This window comes from Ursus arctos, unplaced genomic scaffold (genome assembly GCF_023065955.2).
Source record: "Ursus arctos isolate Adak ecotype North America unplaced genomic scaffold, UrsArc2.0 scaffold_18, whole genome shotgun sequence".
Taxonomy (NCBI): Eukaryota; Metazoa; Chordata; class Mammalia; order Carnivora; family Ursidae; genus Ursus; species Ursus arctos.
In genome coordinates this window covers 10,773,851-10,794,264 of record NW_026622852.1, presented here as the reverse complement: position 1 = coordinate 10,794,264, position 20,414 = coordinate 10,773,851, and the positions used below count along the sequence as shown (strand labels likewise).

At 38.9% G+C, this 20,414-nt stretch overlaps 1 protein-coding gene across 37 annotated transcripts in view; it reads left to right on the top strand.

Moving 5' to 3' along the window:
• BNC2 (basonuclin zinc finger protein 2) overlaps positions 1-20,414 on the top strand; it is a 415,729-nt gene that overhangs the window by 382,696 nt on the left and 12,619 nt on the right. For 19 of the 37 annotated variants that reach the window (XM_026506490.4, XM_057313454.1, XM_048223381.2 and 16 more), the window contains 2 exons: positions 12,212-14,181; positions 14,614-14,679. In XM_026506490.4, coding sequence (XP_026362275.1) covers positions 12,212-14,181; positions 14,614-14,679 — 2,036 coding nt within the window. The remainder of the gene's footprint in view (positions 1-12,211; positions 14,182-14,613; positions 14,680-20,414) is intronic. The other 18 variants (XM_048223378.2, XM_048223383.2, XM_048223379.2 and 15 more) reach the window with 2 other exon arrangements.

Here is a 20,414-nt window from a genome sequence, read left to right as displayed (position 1 = left end):
TCCCTTACAAACTCATGGCTGTCATAGGGGGGTTTGATGCAAGCTTTCTCCACGCCCAACTCACTAAGCGTTGAAAGCTGGCCTTCAGATTGGTGTGGCCCAGTTACTTCTGCTTGCCAGTTATCAACCACCTTGGTGTCATTTAAATGGAGACGTTTTGAATGTTTCCCATTTCGAAATGTTTTAGTGTGCTCATTAAATGGCAGGCATCTCAGGAAGCCAGATGTTTCTGCCTGTTCTCACACAAATGTTTATTTACCCAATAATCTGCAGAATCATAGATTTCCAGATTATTTGCAATTGACGCAATCTTTTCTTTTTTAAAGATGCTCGTATTGTCCGGTGTTCCCTGTAAATTGTATCAGAGCAGATGTAGTCACCCTGATAGAGCAATGGACTAAACTAATTTCATTGATTTAAACATTGTTAAACAATTTCAAATGCAGCTTTGGAAACAGTGTTCTGAACCTGTTTAATAATGTTTAAAAATGCATCAATGAAATTGGCTTAGCCTATGGCCTTTATTACATTATCTGTTCTCAATTACATAGATTCTGTGTTTTATGTGTGGACTGGTTCTAAGTAACCTAAATAAATAAATAAGTAAATAAACAATGATCCCAGCTGAGGAGTATGGCTTATTCCTAACCCACTGGATTTGTTTTAGAATGGGTAGATCGTAAGAAGTACTTCAAGAATGCCCTATCAGCTGTGAAATACTAGGAAGTGCCTTCAGGAGGGTGAGCTGGTGTTGGTAGTCCAGTGTGCACCCTTCTCCTCTCTCTTCCCCTTCCACTCACCCTCAGTGCCATTGTTGTGATGCCACCACTGAATTCCACACCATCAGCCTTGAAATATAACCTAAAACATTAAATATGTTTTTACTAATTGTGACCTGCTAAAATCACAATTGAAGCTCTCTGTCGGAGCATTTTTTTTTTAATTTCAGAAACAGTATTTAAGTGATGACATGCAGTAATTTGTTCATTCTTCTGTCAGTATAATTTACAAGGCAGTGGCAGATAAACATAGCAATACAAGATTCATTTACAGTGACACAATGGCAGATACACAGAGCAGAACCCTGCCTATGAGATAAAGTGGACTGAGTGACTTATGCAGTAATTAGGGGATAATTGTCATTAACCTCACAAACAGTAGTTTACCCATATTGTTTAAAAGGCTCCAGGATGCGTAATGACAAGGTAATCTGTCAAAGCGCTAGGGGGAAATATTAATAAGATTTGTGCAAGCCTGGATAGAAAATATGCAGAAAGCGGCCACATTAAGCTAATTGGTGGATGAATATACACTTGTAAAAGTGCTTCTAATGGCACGTTTGCTGCTCTCCAAATGACTACCGTTAATGTGGAGAAGTGGGCTGCTTAGAAAGTCAGGACTGCTGGGACAAGAGGGTATTAAGGCATGCAGACGCAGTTATTACCTTGCTCTATAATGCATGCTTCCTTCTCTTATCCTCCTTTATTTTGAATTTCTGAGTTTTTTTGTTATGGTAACCTATAGTGATTATTAACTCTGATTATTCTGTTTTTGATCTGCATTTGTTCAGGAAGCCACCAACCCCAAATCACCTCGACTTCGTGGCCAAATAAAATGTGTAATATCTACTTTGATAGCTGCTTATAAATATACAGAAACTGTTAATGCATACGTAGATTTATAATTATACATACACGTGTGTGGGGGTGCCTTTTATAGGAACACATTTAATCTGAGCAATCAAAGGAAAGTATATCCATCAACAGCCTTGTGTATGTGTTACAAGTAATAATGTGTTGTTCCCTGATGAATGCTAAAGCAGGAAATTAATCTTTGTGTTCTACTGCCGTTCTTATACCCAGAGAAGAACAAAGTTAAATCTCCCAATACATCTTTCTGTTCAATCACACACTCCGTCCTCCGTGTGTTTTATAGAATACTCAGTCCTTGCTGTTTTATGGAATACTGCTTAGTGAGCACTCAGTCCCTTTCTACCCCTGCTCCCTCATATCCTAATGAATATGTTAAAGTTCCTTAGGGTTGTTCAGTCATCTCCAGTTGTGGAGTAATTCAAAGCATAGTATGTGAAATAGAATCTTATATTTAAGTATATAAAGCCCCAGCACAGACCCCTAGATCTACACGGAGGCTTTCTACAAACCCAGTGGCAGAACTTTGGTTATAGAGAGAGAGGTAAATGTGAAAATGCCATCCTCAAAGCAAAAATGTTAGAAAGGACTCTGGTAAGTTCTGTTTATTGCAAAGCAAGCAGATTTATAGCTGTCCTAGGACTCGGGCTTTCTCTTTATGTCTGAGGGGAGAAGAAAACAAGACCACTTTCAGGGACCTTTCTTCTCCTTCCTCCTGTTTCTAGTGTCATCTCTGAGGATTTCAAACTGTTCCTTTGCTGTCCTGAACGATAAAATGATTTACCTCTAGCATCTCAGCGGTGATCATCCCCAAGTGAATAACTTGTGTCTATTTAAAGGGTTTAATTGGAGGGAGAGTCTTATGTGCAAACACTGCTCTTCCTTGGAACTACAAAGCTGCTGGAAGACCACAGATATTTACTCACAGCTTTATGGAGGTACACATTTATTTTGGAATGGTTGATTCTCAGGTTGCAGAGTTCTCACACACCCTAAGTGATGGGATTTTGAGGGGTTCCCATGGCATCTTAGGGACTTTTTGAGCAGTTTCCCTAGTTTTCAGACAAAGTTTCCATTTGAACTGATCACTGAATTGACTAGGAGTAAAAATTAATCCAGAAAAATGAGTACCTCTAATTATGTCACTGACAAGCTGCCCCAGACATAAGCTTCAAGAGAAGCATCTAGAATATGTATATTCTAAAAATAATTTGTATACAAGTTGGTTAAAAGGAAAAATATTAGCCTAGAGTTTAAAATGATTTTAATTAAAATTATTTATGTGTGTCTAGATTCTCGGCATAGATAGTCAAGTGATGCAATTTGAGAGTCAAATAATGGAATGTTGGTGTAGCAAGCCTTAGAAAGTCTGCTAAGACTTTCTTATACAGGAGAATGCCAAAGCTGGGTGTTAGTGCTCTGACAGCCAACACAGCTGGTCACTGTCAAAACCAAGACTGGAATTTAGGTGTTACTTACATTCTTTATATCCCTCTAAGTTGGACTATGTATAAGTGATGTTAAATCAAAAATCTGAAACTTTAGGATACAAATTCTGTTCTTGCTTACAGGTACAGAGTTAGATATTCTGTGCTTACGTTAAGGACTCACAGGTAATTTTATGTGGGAGTTTGGTATACTAGGAGTATTGGCTGGGTTTAACATTCTCTATTTTGAAACTTAAATGATTATTATTAAACATTAAAATGTATCATGTCTATAGAAATTTCTCAAGTTTGATTTACAATGGAGCTAGGTAATTTGAAAAATACTTTTTGAATCTTTGAAGTGCAATTCTAGACATTACAGAAAGTAATTTACGCCTCTGAATTTTTTTTTTTTATATATGGCAAAGCAAGGCACCTGCTTTATTTATTTGCAAACAAATGCCCATAGAGGAAATGCGTATGGCTTGTTTTAAGCTAGACAAGCTAAAATTCCTGGGTACAAAGAAGAAATCCTGACAGGCCTTTAATAGAGCTTAGTTGGAGCTTCTGTGATTAAATGTGTTGTAACCCTCGAGTGATCTATCATAATCACAGTTTTTAAAGTAAAAACGCTATACAGACTGTGACTAAGGGGAAAAAAAGCGGTAGTTCTCTATAAATTATATATTCTTATCTGGTCCATAATGAAAAACATTCTATAGCAAAGTGAATTTTTTATCAAAAGTCAAACAATATGTTTTAAAAATTATAAGAACCATTTAAAACTACTACCCTGGCATTTTGATAATGTTATTTTGGTTAGAGAGGTGATCAGTTTGGGAGGACGTATTGTTCAATTTTTCAAGAATTTTTTTTTTCTCTTAAAAGGTACCTTTTTCGGTGAAAAGTATTTTCAAATGTGGATCAGAAAAAGGGTAGAGATTGATATGTTGGAAAATGTCAACACCAGTACCTAAGATTACAGAAAATTACCATGTTGCTTTTTCCTTCTGCTACCAACTCCAATCAAGGGCCATGCTCATCAAACTTCCAATTTTATCAGAGGAAAGGCATTCCTTGACTTTGTCCCTTTTTTTTTGCAATTAATTCGATATGCCTTACCTCACTGTACCACCATTTCCCATAATCCAGCATTTTGAATGTTATAAGACTAATTTATAATGAGGTTCATGTACAGAAGGAGTAAGCCAAGAATGGTAGTCGTATCTCTATATACATGTGCATATTTCGGTACATGCAAATGTGTATGATAAGTAACTTTTTTAAAGCCAATCCCTATGTGCAAATAGTGTTTATGGAGAGGAGACTTCAGTGTTAGCATATCTACTAACAAAGGACTAATAAAGTTTTCCTTTTGACTGAAAGTTCTGTAATGCAAAGTTTTCTGAGAGCTCTAGCGTACTGACCAATGGCAGACCCTCCTGTAGCATTCATTTCTCCTTGGGAAGAAAAAGGAAGAATCAGAAAGATACTTCAGGTCAAGGTTTTTATAATCTGGACATACTGAATTGATCACCAGCTTCTGTAATCACAGCAAGCCGATACCTAGCTCTAATGTTTGCACGCTCATTTCATGACAATGATGTTCTTGGGTTGATGAGGAAAAGCATATTTGTTTTCTTTGCAAAGGGGATGTTCATGTGGATAAACGTTAACAAAGTACAGTCTTGATTATTATTAGTTAAAAGTTTTTCTTTTCTGTGTGTGCCACACCCTGTTGATTCTTTCTCTTGGGACACCTTTGTCCTAGAGAGGAGTGGAGGAAGCAAGGATGTGACTGGTCAGCTTTATATTTTGAGGGTAAAGCGATGCTCTTAGAAACTCTGCAAAATACAAATTTCCAAATCATAGAAATGGAGTAGGGTTTTCATTACCCAAAACAAACGTTGCCTTTTTTTTTTTTATCAGGTCTAATTTGAACCATTTGGTGCAATCATGGTATAAATGAGTATGTTTCATTCTGCCTACAGATATTACAGTTGTTTCAGCTGGCCTAGAAACATTAGCCTAAAGTAGTGGAAAAGCACAATCACATAAAAGAGCTCTGTGTGAATAAAGAATGGTATAATTTTGTTTACTTACACACCCAGACTGCTTCAGTGTACACTGTATATGCTAGTGATGCATCTTGCTCAGTCAGTGCCCTCCAAGAAATATGTGTTTAAATGTAAATTTGCTAAAACAAATAAGCATGCCAAGTTCTTTTCCCACATAATTTCAAGTGTTTCTCAGAAATTATCACAACATTGCTTAAAAAATTTCCCTAAGTACTTCCCAGAATCTATTGCTTTCAATAATTTTTTTCTTTTACCATTTTTATTCCTCTTCCCTTCTTGCCTGCTTACATACACACACATGCAGGCACATAGACACACAAAACTTTGACCCATGCACAGTTAGAATTGCCAAGTCATATAAATTATAGAGATAGATAAAATTTAACAAAAAGGGGGAGGGGAAATTGGCTGTGATATAAGCGGAGAACACCCAGACCAGTTAAACTTTTTGGTTGAAGAGAAAAGTTTTAAGAGTGGCTTGACTTTAGAAAGACAATTTAAAGGGAAATATCTGCATGTTACATATGGGCCCATCTGAGTCCTAAAACAGGTAACTAGTGGGGAAGAGGGATAAAAGAGGACTGAAAGTTTTATGACTTCTATAATTTTTTCTTGAACCACATGTAATATTCAAAGGGTTCCCTTCCACAGAGTATCTCCCTCAAACTCCTGCTACTTCAGTCCTCAGAGCCTGCCCTCTGCACTCACAAGTGGCACCCATGATCTCTCCATTCCCAGACCCCATCTATTAAGTTGATGGAATGCCCCTGGTCGTATCATCGGAGATAATGGTCTGAGCCTATCGCTTGCTCCTGAGGTGACCCAGCAGTTAGATGATATATTTCCTAATTTCTGGGTCACATCCTGACACATGTCCACCTAACCAAGCATCCAGCACAAAGTCAGACAGAGGCAAGCTAAGGTGAATTAGCGGACAGCTCCTCATCAACACCATCCAAAGTATTCGTGAAGGTGCGTGCACACAGTGCATGTCTGCCGCACGTCAGTATTAACTGGGCAGAGAAGCAGTCTCCAGTTTTTATGACTATGCTCCCCATTAGTAAAAATGTATGAGCTTGTACCCTAATATATGTAAAGCTGTTTCTAAATTAGTAACATATTACTGTAAAGCCACATATAAAACATAAGCAAAGAATCATCTTTTAGTTAAAAAAAAGAAAAAGGAAATTTTTTGTTTACTCCCTATGTCACAGTGGATTATACTACATACCCTACTGATGGGAGAGACATGTGTGTTTGTTATTCTGGTCACAAAACAATGCAGGAAACAAGAAGTAAGATGGTCTCTAAATAGGGAAATTTATGAATGTTGAGTTCTGAGTGTGACTTCATGCAATTTGCATGATTTAATGTTTTAAGTCAACTTCATTGAGGTATATTTTTGCATACAATGAAATGTACCAATTTTAAGTGTATATATTCATGTAAACATTGATACATGTCATGTATCTGTATCATCTAAGCATCTATATCATGTCATGATATACAACATTTCCATCACCCCAAAAAGTTCCCCAGTTGTAGTCAGCCCCTCTCCCCTGGCATCCACTGATCTCCCTTCTGTCTCTATAGTCTTACCTTTGCCAGAATTTCCATGATGGGAATTGTAACAGGTAGTCTTTTGAGTCTCATTTCTTTCATTTTTAGCATTAGTGCTTTTGAGAGTCCTCCGTGTTTTTTACTGTGTATCACTAGTTTATTCCTTTTAAGTGCTCAGTGTATTCTATCACATAGCTCTCCCATTCTTTATTTATCCTTAAGACTTAAACATCTAGAAAACCAGGTAAAATTTATGATTCATAGCATTGTTTCATCAACTGTTAACTCTACAATTACTGTTAAATTTTACCTGATAGAGTACCGAGCCTACATTGTCTTGAAATTTGACAATTCTCTACCTTCTACCCAGCCCTATTCTTCTTGCCCTGATATTTGAATTAATCCTGAAGGATAAAAAATAGAAAATTCCAATGGGAAACTGGTCATGAAAATGAGTTGCCAGCATGGTTACGTTGGAATAATTTAAGATAGCGCACTTCAAGTCTAGGCATGAAATCAAAAAGTACATCTCATGAACCTCTGATTTTGTTTTAGGTGGTCAGCCTTCTCTATAGCTCAGTATCATTTAATTAAAAGTTTTTAAATTATATCAAAGAGGAAGTATTTTTAGCTAATCATTTTAGGATCTTTAAAAATATATGCCTTAAATTTGACTGACAAGAAGTTCACGTAATAAGAACAGAAAATTAAACTATTCTCTGCCTCTCTTTTTTAGAGTTAAACTATTTGCTTATTTCTTAATAATTTGAATAATGCTACAGCAAATAAATCCTAGATCTCTGCTCTGTTCACTGTTCCTCCATCATTTACATTCATGGACAGAAAGAAAGGTATTGTTTTCCCTCTGTGCTGTGGCATGGTGGGGCCTGCCATGAACACAGATGGGTTCTTTCTTGGACTAAGGGGTCTGTGGCTGAGGTCACCTGACAATCTCATTATCCTAAAGTGTCTTATCTGGTCTCTATCTCTTTACATCCTTTCCTTCTCTACTGTCCCTTTCCCTTAAGTAAGAAAAACCAACCAACCTCACTTTGATCTTAAAACTATGAGTCATATACTGTGTTTTAACGTGAAGAAAGGGCTTAAATAAAACCATTGAAACCATAACAGTTGATTCTACTACAAAAAATATTTTTAAAAAGCAGTCTGCAGAGCCATAGAGAACCAGGTACCAGATTTCTACTGAGTGATAATCACCAGTTCCAGCAAAATAATAAAAGGAAGTCTGTTCATTTAAAATACTTACATGTAAATATTTTAAGTGTTTTATACTTTTTCTGAACCCAGTAAAACTGGTTTATAAGTTAGGATTATTTGGGCTTACTCATCTTTTAATTAATAGTATAGCTGGTTATTTCACAAGAAATCAATACTTATACTAATACCTTACATTTCACTTAACAGAGTAAATCTTATTATCCTCATTTTGTAAATAACAATTTCCAATGTAAAGGTTTAAAGGTCACTGAACTCTGGTTACAAATGGGAAGGCCTCAAGGAACTGACTTACAGACTGCAAAATGGAATGGGAAGGAACAGAGTCCAGTTACACACTCTGCTGTGATTTATTATTCCTGCACAAGACCCATGTCCCAGTATGGGTTGGTCAACAGTCAGGACATTCATACTGGTCTACCAGACTGAATTTTTGTTTTATTAATGTTTATTCTGTGAAAATGCCTAACTCTTTTTACAGCTTTTACTCACTCTGGTACAGTTTATTTGACACGGCATGGGGGCCGAGATTTTAGATCTTGTACTTCTTGAATTATCTGTGAGGAAGGACCAGTTCCCCCTCCCCCACCCCCCATCAGTTTTGAGCCAATACTTAAATAAAATAAAAGGAAATTAATAAAAAATCATCACACTTTTTGTTGCTGCAGCAGTTGTCACATTGTCTCGAAGTCTTTTAAATGATTGTTCTCAATTATTTGTAGACTGGTTTAAAAAAAAAAAAATTGACAGTGGTCCTTTTTCAATAGCATGTAGACCACTCATGGAAATTCTTGCCTTACCACAGGAGTCCCAAGCCACTGTTTTGAGAATCACTGCACCCGAGCGTGCTTATCTCTGTCGCTGAGATCTTCAGGAAAAAAGAACCCCGGGCCTTCCTTTTTCCTCTTTGGTGACTTCCAAATCCCATTCAGCCAGTTCATCCAAGGATGTGCTAACCGATAGCCATTCCTAGCATTGTGCTTGCAGACCGGTGATGTTATAGAAGAAAGTCAACTTCTTTCTTTCTGCAGTTGCTATGTTTATGAGCATGATGATACTAGATGCCCTTGATCAAATATGAATGGTGGCTTCTTTGGAAATAACTCTGTGATGCTTAATATTACCCAGATGCAGAAGGTGCCCTGTCAGGGGAACCCCAGTCTGAGTGGGTAATGTGGATGTTTGTCCTGTTTCCCAAGCACATTTATTTGCAAAGATGTTACATTGTCCTTCTATGTAACTATAAATTGCTGTTTCTGTTACCACTATAAATGAGGCTTCTCTTTTATGATTCAGGCTACCAGCAAAGTTCTAAATCTTGCTTACCTAGACCTCTTCCACCAGAAGTAAGTGGTTTAACGTAACAGTTCCATTTTAGTGGAGACAGCTACTCAAGACTAAAAGAGGTCTGAAAGGCAGTGGTTTTAGAAAGAGCGGCAGGCGCTGTGGCGGGCCAGGAGAAAAGAGAAACCATATGGGACTGCTGCATTCTGTTGGGGGAGACAAGATAGGAGGGGGATGGAAAGGAGATGCCTCAGGTGGGTTTGATCAGTTGCTATGGTTTCTGAGGGCTGTTTTAATACCAGAGGCCGCCAGCTGTGTAAGTACATTATCGACATGCAGACTTAGGTGCAGGCTACCTGGGAAGGAACGACTGTGCTGCTCAGGTCGCGTTGCAGCCTGAGAAACGATCCACAGTAAAAGCTTCCATAAAAACAATTAAGAGAGTGGATTTGATGGTAAAAGAAAAACAGTGTAAAGGACATTGCAGTGCTCCAGAGACCAGCCTTATTCAGGAGAAGTCCTATTCCTTATTGTCACAGACTCAATGTGCCCACCTGGGAAATGGCATTATGGATGACAGCCGTTACACTCCACGAACTTAGAGTCAAAATTTTTGGATTCGAGTCCGAGACCCCAAGTTAGCATCTTGACAACCTCAGCCAACCATCCCCCTTTCCTTCACTCCTGGCCCCTCATCTGTTACACATTTGCTGAGCTCTGGAAGCTATTATGAGGTTCAAATGAGATAATCTATACAAAATCACAATTTATTTCTCTATTTACCTATAACACCAACACTACCCCTAGCTTTGCCCTATTCCAAAAAAAAAAAAAAAAAAAGGATGTAAGGGATACCGATTGCTTTGAGTGATTCTTTTTAAAAACTGGCTGTTGCAGGACTCCAGGATTACCCAGAGTCTCCATATATACATATCATTATGTAAGTATTTTGAGCAGATAGCTGCATGAGGATGTTTGATCTGAAGGCTCATGTTATCTACAAGATGAAAGAGGGACCCTTTTCGTAGGAATGGACACCCACATGCACATACCCACACGTATACTTTGTGTAAAATAATAGAATGCTGGAGTGAGCCTTAGGAGGAATGGCACGTAACTATTAGAGCTTCTTTTTTGTAAAGTAATTTAAATAAATGATAAGTATCTCCTTACCAGTTGTCATGGTTCAGACCATACAGTTGTGTTCCAGAGAGAATTTTATATCACCGGGCTGAATGGAACAGTCTATGAGACAGAATATTCCATCGCAAAAGTAGCATAGTTCCCTTTATCCTGCTTCCCCTCACGATGCGTTCTTTGTAAACACAGCACAGTTGATGAAACTAAGAAATTAAGGTTGGTACCATACTATTAACTGATCTAGAGACTTTATTCAAATTTTGCCAGTTTTCCCACTAAGGGTCTTTTTTTTGGGATGGTATCTCTAGACTCTCACATTACATTTATCTGTCCTGTTTTCTTGGTCCCCTCTGAACTGTAACCATTCTTTGGTCCTTTTTTAAAATCTTTACTGACGTTTACACTTTGAAGAGTACTAGCCACTGTTTTGTAGAATGCCCTTCAATTTTGGTTTATCTGATATCTTCTCATGATTTAGATTGAGGTTATACATTTTTTGGCAAGAAAAAGATGATGTGCCCTTCTCAGTATATATCAGGAGGCACACGATGATACTTAACACGGGTGATGTTGACTTTGGTTACTTGGTTAAGGTGGTGTCTGCTAGGTTTCTCCATTATAATGTTATGGTTTTTCTCTTTGTAATTAATAAGTATCTAATTTTGTTTTTTAAGAAGATTTTTATGTTTTCTTAAATTGATAGGCAGGTTGGGGCAAGTATTATTCACAGAGGTTGTGGAAGTGTCCTGTCCTGGTTAGGAAGAATGTGCCCTAGAAAATGATGGAGTCATGATTTAAGTGTTTGAATACATTTCTCCCAGCCCATGCTGAAATGGATTGCCTGACATTACATTGCAGGATTTTTAAGTCCTACCTCCAGGCAAATCTCATAGTTACTAGCAAAAATGAAAGTGTGAAATGCTTTTTAATGTATATTTAACAACACATAGTCTGGTGATTACTGATGTGTATTCTCTGTGGGCTCCCTTTGCTATCAGAGGAGGATGTTAAGAGACAATATTTTTACACATTTATTCTATCTAAATCCATCACATGTTTACTTTCTAAATATCTATAACCGTCACTTATAACAAGATAATAAAAAGTCAAATACTTAAAGTCTAACTCAAACTTTGAATCATAGGATTACAATCAATTTTCAGAAAAACAACAATCACTGTTTTTCCTTAACTCTACCTTATGAGAGTGTCCATTAGTAAATGACACTAAAATACAGCCATTAAAGAGAGAAAAATACAGTTCAGTAATGGGGCCACAGACTGCAAAGCTCCTTTTTTCATCGTTTTGATTCAGAAAGTTATATAATAGCTCCCATTTAAAGGAATTTTCATCATTGAAGCCAGTATCGTGTCTGCTTGTGTCAAAGAGGTAAATTTCACAAAATGTACTTAATCCCTTCCTATGGTGTCACTATTTAATACGGATTCAGGTACCATTTTTTTGCATTTTCCCTGGGTTGCACAGCGAGAGTTCACATCTTATACTAATATGTGCTAAATAGTTGCATTCCATATAGACCATTGTTGTTAAAGTAGCAGTAGCGAAGGCATGTTAGATCACAGAGCCCCAGTGGTCTACATGTTGTTTGCTATGACATTAAACTCAAATCTGTTTCTCTAACTGTGACTCTAATTACTGCAATTGCATGACAGAAAAGTTTGCTTTGTGGGTTGATTTTATGAACAGTGCTTGTGTGTTTTCTGCTGTCACTCTCTATTTCATGATCAGGCAGAGCACCTTCAGTTGCATTGAATAATTATGCACAATCAATAAGTTTTTGTGTTTATCTTTGTTGTTTCTTTGATGTGGCCTCTAGGATGCTGCCGGCAAGGTACTGGACCGCTGGGCCATCATGTCTCGAGAAGAGGAAATCATCACCCTTCAGCAGTTTCTGCGGTTTGGAGAAACCAAGTCCATCGTGGAGCTGATGGCAATTCAGGAGAAAGAAGGGCAGGCCGTAGCTGTACCATCTTCAAAGACAGACTCAGACATAAGGACTTTCATTGAGAGCAATAATCGCACCAGGAGTCCCAGCCTTCTTGCTCACCTAGAGAACAGCAACCCTTCCAGCATTCATCACTTCGAAAACATCCCCAACAGCCTTGCATTTCTGCTTCCATTCCAGTACATAAACCCAGTCTCAGCCCCACTCCTAGGATTGCCTCCAAACGGGTTACTGTTAGAGCAACCAGGACTGAGGCTGCGGGAACCAAGCCTTTCAACCCAGAATGAATACAATGAGAGCAGTGAATCTGAAGTATCTCCCACACCTTATAAGAATGATCAGACACCCAATAGAAATGCCCTGACCAGCATTACTAATGTGGAGCCCAAAACCGAGCCAGCCTGCGTATCCCCCATTCAGAATTCTGCCCCAGTCAGTGATCTGACCAAAACTGAACACCCAAAAAGCTCATTCCGGATTCACCGGATGAGAAGGATGGGGTCAGCCTCTAGGAAAGGAAGAGTGTTCTGTAACGCATGTGGGAAGACGTTCTATGACAAAGGTACTCTCAAAATTCATTATAATGCTGTCCACCTGAAGATCAAACACCGATGCACCATCGAAGGTTGCAACATGGTCTTTAGTTCCCTCCGAAGCCGGAATCGCCACAGTGCAAACCCTAATCCTCGCCTTCACATGCCCATGCTACGAAATAACCGAGACAAAGATTTAATTCGGGCCACATCAGGAGCTGCCACCCCTGTCATAGCAAGTACAAAATCAAGTCTCACACTCACAAGCCCTGGCCGGCCCCCAATGGGTTTTACCACTCCCCCACTAGACCCTGTCTTACAGAATCCTCTGCCTAGCCAGCTGGTGTTTTCTGGGCTAAAGACTGTACAGCCAGTTCCTCCATTTTATAGAAGTTTACTCACTCCGGGGGAAATGGTGAGTCCTCCAACCTCCCTCCCGACCAGTCCCATCATTCCAGCCAGTGGTACCATAGAGCAGCACCCCCCACCACCCTCTGAGCCCACAGCACCAGTAGTGATGATGGCCACTCATGAGCCCAGTGCCGACCTGGCACCCAAGAAGAAGCCCAGGAAGTCCAGCATGCCTGTGAAGATTGAGAAGGAAATCATTGATACCGCTGATGAGTTTGATGATGAAGATGATGACCCCAACGATGGTGGAGCTGTGGTCAACGATGTGAGCCATGACAATCACTGCCACTCCCAAGAGGAGATGAGTCCAGGCATGTCTGTGAAGGACTTTTCTAAACATAGCAGGACCCGGTGCATTTCAAGGACTGAAATAAGAAGGGCTGACAGCATGACTTCCGAGGACCAAGAACCTGAGCGGGACTATGAGAATGAGTCTGAGTCTTCAGAGCCCAAACTAGGCGAGGAGTCCATGGAAGGGGATGAGCACATTCACAGTGAAGTGAGTGAAAAAGTCCTGATGAGCAGTGAGAGGCCTGATGAGAACCACAGTGAGCCCTCTCACCAGGATGTCATCAAGGTGAAGGAAGAATTCACAGATCCCACTTACGACATGTTTTACATGAGCCAGTATGGACTGTACAATGGTGGGGGGGCCAGCATGGCAGCCCTGCATGAAAGTTTTACATCGTCTCTGAATTATGGCAGCCCTCAAAAGTTCTCCCCAGAAGGTGACCTGTGTTCTAGCCCAGACCCCAAAATCTGTTACGTGTGCAAGAAGAGTTTCAAAAGCTCCTACAGTGTGAAGCTCCACTACAGGAATGTTCACTTAAAAGAGATGCATGTCTGCACGGTGGCTGGCTGCAATGCTGCCTTCCCCTCTCGCCGAAGCAGAGACAGGTCAGTAAATCTCCATTGGCTGCTCCTGCTGGGGGTGGAGGGTGCCAGTCATGTTGGACTCAGCATTAAAAAAATCCAACTTAGATGTTTTTGATGCACTGTAAAGATTGTCCACAGTGACCATGAGATAACCAAGCTGCCATGCTCATGAAGGATTGTTGCAGTTGGTGCTTGTTATGATTAAGCATGCAGAATCATACGCCATCTTACCCTGTAATGCACGCCATTTTTCTCTGTGCTCTGTGTATGTGTGTATGTGTGTTTTCCCATGCATCTAGGTGTGAATAAGTTAACTATGTACACAGTTCCCTGCTTCCTCATGAAGCTTCACTTAGAAGCCGCAGCTTCTGTTATATATATTTCTGCTTTGCCTTGTGGCTTTTTAATTAAATCAATATATTATCTTCATACACACATATTTATCCAATATAGAAACAGAAATTTACGGATGGAAAGAACCATAGGTCCAGGACATCGAGACAGCCTGCATCTCCGTAGGTATAACCAGAAATGTTATCATTCTTACATGAGTATTCAGTGTGTCCTTGAATTCTTTTAAGAGTCATGAAAATATCAGAAGAAAATGGGACTAAAATAATTATTTAATGTGGGGAAATGGTATGGTGGTATGGGTTTCTGTATTTTAACTTCACAGTGTCTTTGAGCACATCTCTGAAATACAGTCTGTCGTGGGAATTATGCACGGAAGGGGAGGCATGCATATACTTTTAGGATCAGTTAGAATATATTATGTCCAGCCTTGAGATGACATCAGACCTTAGCTATGTGGCTACAGCTCTGAAACAGTTGGGTTTAAACAGAAGCAGCTGGTCTTAAACCTCCAATGTTCTTTTTCAATCCTAAAGAAAATGTAATATAAATGGAATGTGTCAAGGTGGTCAGTGGTGGGGTAACACAGTCATACTACACTTGAGGAGATAAGCTTGCAAGCAGATCATTTACATAATACACCACCCCACCCCAGAGTCACACACCAGTTAATTCTTCCTCTTACGTCCGCTGTGGCTTTTTGGTTTTATGCTGTCTTTTAAAAATATTTTTAGACAAAATGTCATTACATGGTAGAAATCAATATAGTAGAAGACACAAAATTAACTGGAAAGTTTCCAAATAGCCACCCCCCAAATTCTCACGCTTATCAATTGGGTAGAATTCTTTGACAAAGTAACATAAAATAAAAGTACCACTGAAAAGTAGTGACCTGCTTCTAAAATACTCGGTTTTGTCTTCATATTTAAAAGATACATCTTTTTAAAAATAAAAGTTAAATATTTTCCATAGTACTGAAATCCAAGGGGCCCAGTCCATTAAAAGCAACGTTTCTGAGAAAAACAAGTGGCTCTCTTTATGCAACTCAAAACATGCTTTGAAGAGAAATCTAAGCTCTTTAAGATTTCCCCTTCCCCACCCCTCTCCCCCACTTCCATTTACCTTGTTCTGTAAAAACGGTTTACAATCACAAAGTCCTTTTCAGGTTCTCGTTATCGTTGACAGTACCAGAACACAGTAGATAAGATAGCTACAATTTGAATAATAAAATATAACACTATACACAACCTCCTACCCCCAAGTTTGTGAGTAATATTCATTCTTTTATATTTGAAATAGTGCACTTGTGATAATGAGGTTAATGCATTGGATTTTTTTTTTTAACAAAAATAAAAGACTCATGAAAACCTGCATAAAATATTTATGGAAATGGAGTGTTTGAAGACAAGCCAAAATTTAAGCTTATTTGCATGAATTCCTATCACAGTTTTAGTTGGTTTGCTGAAAATACTGTAAGTCATAACACTGGCATAAATGGCTCTGGGACCAAAAGGCTACAATACCCGAAGCGTGGTGCTTTCATTTATGTCAAACCAGTAGAAAACACAAGCACTTGTGTTCTTATGTCCAAATGCATAAGTAGGTGCTGTTGAAAGGGTGGTTTGTCTAAGGAAAAACATTTATTAATAGCAGGAGAATATTTCAATCTCCATTTTTATTCTAAGGATTAGGAGCTTGGCGGATGACTAGCCATATGGAAATTTAGAATAAGTGTCTAGAATACCTGGGATATTCTAGGGAAGCAGAGTACAGATACTCTCCCATGTGTGTTCAGCCATACAGGAGACTGCAAACCTCAGAAGACAGGTGATACGTTTCGTTTGGGTGAAATCTCACATCACAGCTAATCTTTATAATTCTGGAGTTGTGTAACACATGATAAATGAAGAAAAGCAAATTGAAAAAACATACTGTGCAAAGAAAGTTTTTTGATTCTCGCTTGAAGTTTTGCTTTTCAAGAATACTCACATTTTATCCCAAGTTAAAAACTTCACAAAAACTATGATACTTCTTGACATTCTTTTCCTTAAAACAAGTGTTCATCCTTGTTGAGTCTATGACTCGAATTAACATATGTTGCAAGCATAGCTACCACCGCGTAACCAGAAACAGTGATGCCATCAGGGTACCTGCCTCTTCCTGCATCTCCACAGCGTGAACTCAGACATAACCATACTCCCATTTCAGCCAGTTCTTATCACTTCTTCCACTAATGTTGACTTGTAACTTAATCTCCTGTTTAACAGAGCCTCTTGGACTACATCTCGGATCTACCACTTGGACTTACCTTCCCCCTTTGTCTTCACTTTTGCCATATTAGTCACAAGAGCCCCAGGAATCTGGGTCCTGCTTTTTTTTCCTTCAATTCACGATGAAGCTAAGGCAGATTTTCTTACCTTTCTCTGAGCCAGCAGACCTTCCCAAACAGAAACGCTTCTTTGCTTTAATCCTGCTGTCCTCAGGCCTATTTCTCTCCTTTCCCCAGAGTCTTGATTCATCCATCCTTGACTCCACAATGTCTTCCTTGTGCAAATAAAGCATTAGAGGGGATTTTGAGTGGGGGCTGAAGTGTGCAGGGCTACAGGATATGTATGATAAAACTAACAGAATAACCCTCTTCCTTCTGTTTATAAAAGCAGTCCTCCTGTCTTCAGTCTTACACACACACCTTACAGAAGTGATACCCAGGTCTTCTTGGACTTTTTCCAAAATGGCTGTACACAAGGGAATTGCGTTTTTGGTTTCCAAATAGGCATGTTAGTAAGATACGAGGAGAAAGATGTTAAATACTGTGTTTTATGTTTGGCAGTTAGAGATTTCCAGGTCTTTGCTTATGGTCTTCCTAGATTTTATAAGATCAAGTTGAAGATTTTGATAAGCAAGAACGTTCTTTGTCTAAAATCCTACAAAGGGAGAAGCGCTCGGGGGGTGATAACGTGCATGGTTTGTTAGGGCTGAGGGTTCTAAGCACAGTGTCGAAAGTGTCCTTTTTTTATACAGTTGTGACTGAGTGTGAGTGTAATAAATTCAGAAGCAAAGAGGACCATTCCACACTAATGACGGAGAACAGTATACACAAAGATCAGTTCATCCAGTCACTAGGTGGCTTTAGGAATAATTTTTATTCTGAATTATAGAAATGAAATGTAAATTATTTTCTCTGTGAAGAACTATGGCACGATAAGGTGATTACTGAAGTGTTTATGTATAAACTGATAATGTAATATAGTGTTAGACCTGACACTCCCCTAAACACCCTTCCTTCCTGCTTGTTTATCTCTTAACTTTTCTGCTACTAAGATACTGTTCTTTCAAAGATCAGGAAGCTGGCCCTCCGTTTTGTTCTGAAGTATGCGCATGAAAAACTCCCAGGAAAGAAGAAATTGTAACTGGCTTAGAACCTAGTCTTTATAAAGGAACTTTTCTTGGAGACTTGTCATAGTCAGAATTAGCTGGGCCTGGTTTACCTTTGGTCATTTCTCATCATCTGTCTTGAATTTTGATCCCTGGGCTGAATGGCCATGGATCACCTGTGTATAAGGGAAGCCCATTTATAAGTTACACTTGGTTTTTATTAAAACAACAACAACAACAGCAAATAAATGCCCTTCAGTCCTCTTCCCTAGAATTTCTTATCATTTGCTGATACGTTAAAATCTATTTATATCTGTTTTAGTGATTGGCAATTTTAAAACTCCCTCAACTAAAATGAAGACTTTGCACACAGAAACGAGGTAATCTGCCTAGAAAGAACTGTGTATCCCTTTTTTTTTTGCATCTCACGTGATCTTCACCATCTTTGTTCCTCCCTTCTGAGAATAGTGGCTGCTGATTGCCAGAGTTTGTCTTAAATTTTATTAGAAAGGTAAGCATGTATGCTTAATCTTCAAGGTGTAGGAAAGATGATTCAGCCCCATGAATAAATTTAAAAACAAAATAATATTTGCTTAGGGTGATTTATAAATAAATATGAGGCAACCATTGGTGCCAAGTGTGAACCTTCTCTTTGATTGCTAGTTAAATCAGTCCAGATTTAAACATGTAAACTTCTTGATTTGTATGGAGGAAGACATCTGTATTTGGTTTATTAAAACCTGCTGATGTCTCCAGAACTAAATTTGTTCCTATATAGGCCTCTGGGTAGCTGTAGCTAAAAAGCAGAGATGGATAGTTTTTGCCTGTCTGATTACCTGACTTCCAGCCCTGTACAGGTGTGCAGGAATAAATTAACATGAGCTACCTCTGATGAGCCACCGCATACATTAACAACAGAGGTGAAGATGCGAAAACATGCTACCTGCCTCCTGTTATCACCTTCTCAGCAGCAACATCCATTTTTTCCATCATTCTCTATGTTTGGAAACTTAGAAAGAACTTTTCTAAAGAGAGATTTTCAATAAATGCACATGATTTCACTACCTTCAAGAAATGAGGCACTTAGCACCAGTTCGAGATAACTATTAGTATATTTGCCTTCATATAATTAGCTGTCAAATACACTGTGTTAATTTTCTTCAAGTACAAGAAGAGAACATTTTAAAGCATTTCACTTCCTGTATGTTTGCAAATCAAATTGAAACTCTGCTTTTCCAAAAATCTTTTATAAAGTGAAGTTGTGCAGGTCCTCCGACACTTAAATGTTAAGGAAGAGATTTCGCCTCCTTTACTCTATTTGGTTTCACAATAGAAGCCAGCAGATCAATAGGTCTTTTGTACTTATCTCCATTACTTTCCATCAAAGGCAAACAAAATAAATCCCCCTTCTGAGTAATTGCTAGTTGTGCCCTCCTCAAGCGAAACTTTGGTAGTAAGATAAACTTTGGTGTCAATCCTGTCTCTCGGGTTCTTTTTATATAGTGGGAGAAGAGCAATGAGCAAAACGGTCTCCTTGTATCATGGGGAGAGACTCTGACAAGCCTAAAGTGAGCCTCGGATCTTCCTAATGATCTCCTGCTGGCCCAGCTGGATGTAAGACAAGCTCATTTAAGCCTCTGCTGACCTTTCACTCCTCCACTCCAAGAACTACACCAGTCACTTCCACCGTCTTCCAGACTGAGTACCAAATAGACAACGCAGCTTAATGGTGGATGAATGACAAAGAGATTCTTACACATTTCTATTGATGAGAGTTACATTAAATCTCTTATCGATACATACCTTCCATTGCACAAACATGCTTCCTACACACTCCTTATTCTTACCTTCCCTGGAAAGGAACAAGCTGTTTCTCTTGCCGGCATTATCTTGAAAATTCAGGCAAAAATTGCACTTAGAACAGAATGTACATACTGAGTGCACAGGCAGTATGTTTCACGATAGCAACACTCTGAAAGGGTCATCTTCCTGATTTCCACCTCCCAGGGGTCTGCCACCATTACCTGACACCCTGATTGACCTTGTTGGTCATACTTATCCTTCTACATAATTATTTAAGATACCTGTTTCTGATTGTGATCATTTTTCCTTTTTAAAAAATGTAGGCCATTCGCACTGAGAGTGGGTTGTAAGACCACACACGTACATTAGCAGTCGATTATATCCGTCCTGTCGAGAGTGGCTCTCTCTTAGGTGAAAGGCTCCTTACCAGCTCTCTCTCGCTGTGAGCGATCATTTGTTGTTGTGCTAAGAGGAAGGGAGACTCTCCTCTCTCTGTTGAAATTTCTTAGTGAAGGTCGGGCTAGAGAGCATTTCTTTTTCTTTTTTTTTAAAGCCTCAGAAATAATTTAAGGTTTTTGCTGTAAGACTCCCACAAGCTTCAAATAAATGAATGTGGCAGAATATGAAAGGAGTTTACACTTGCCAAAAAATTACAATGTCATAAAAAAGGGATTTAGTAACTTCAGTTCTTGAGTGCCAAGGTGTGTGTGTGTGTGTGTGCATGT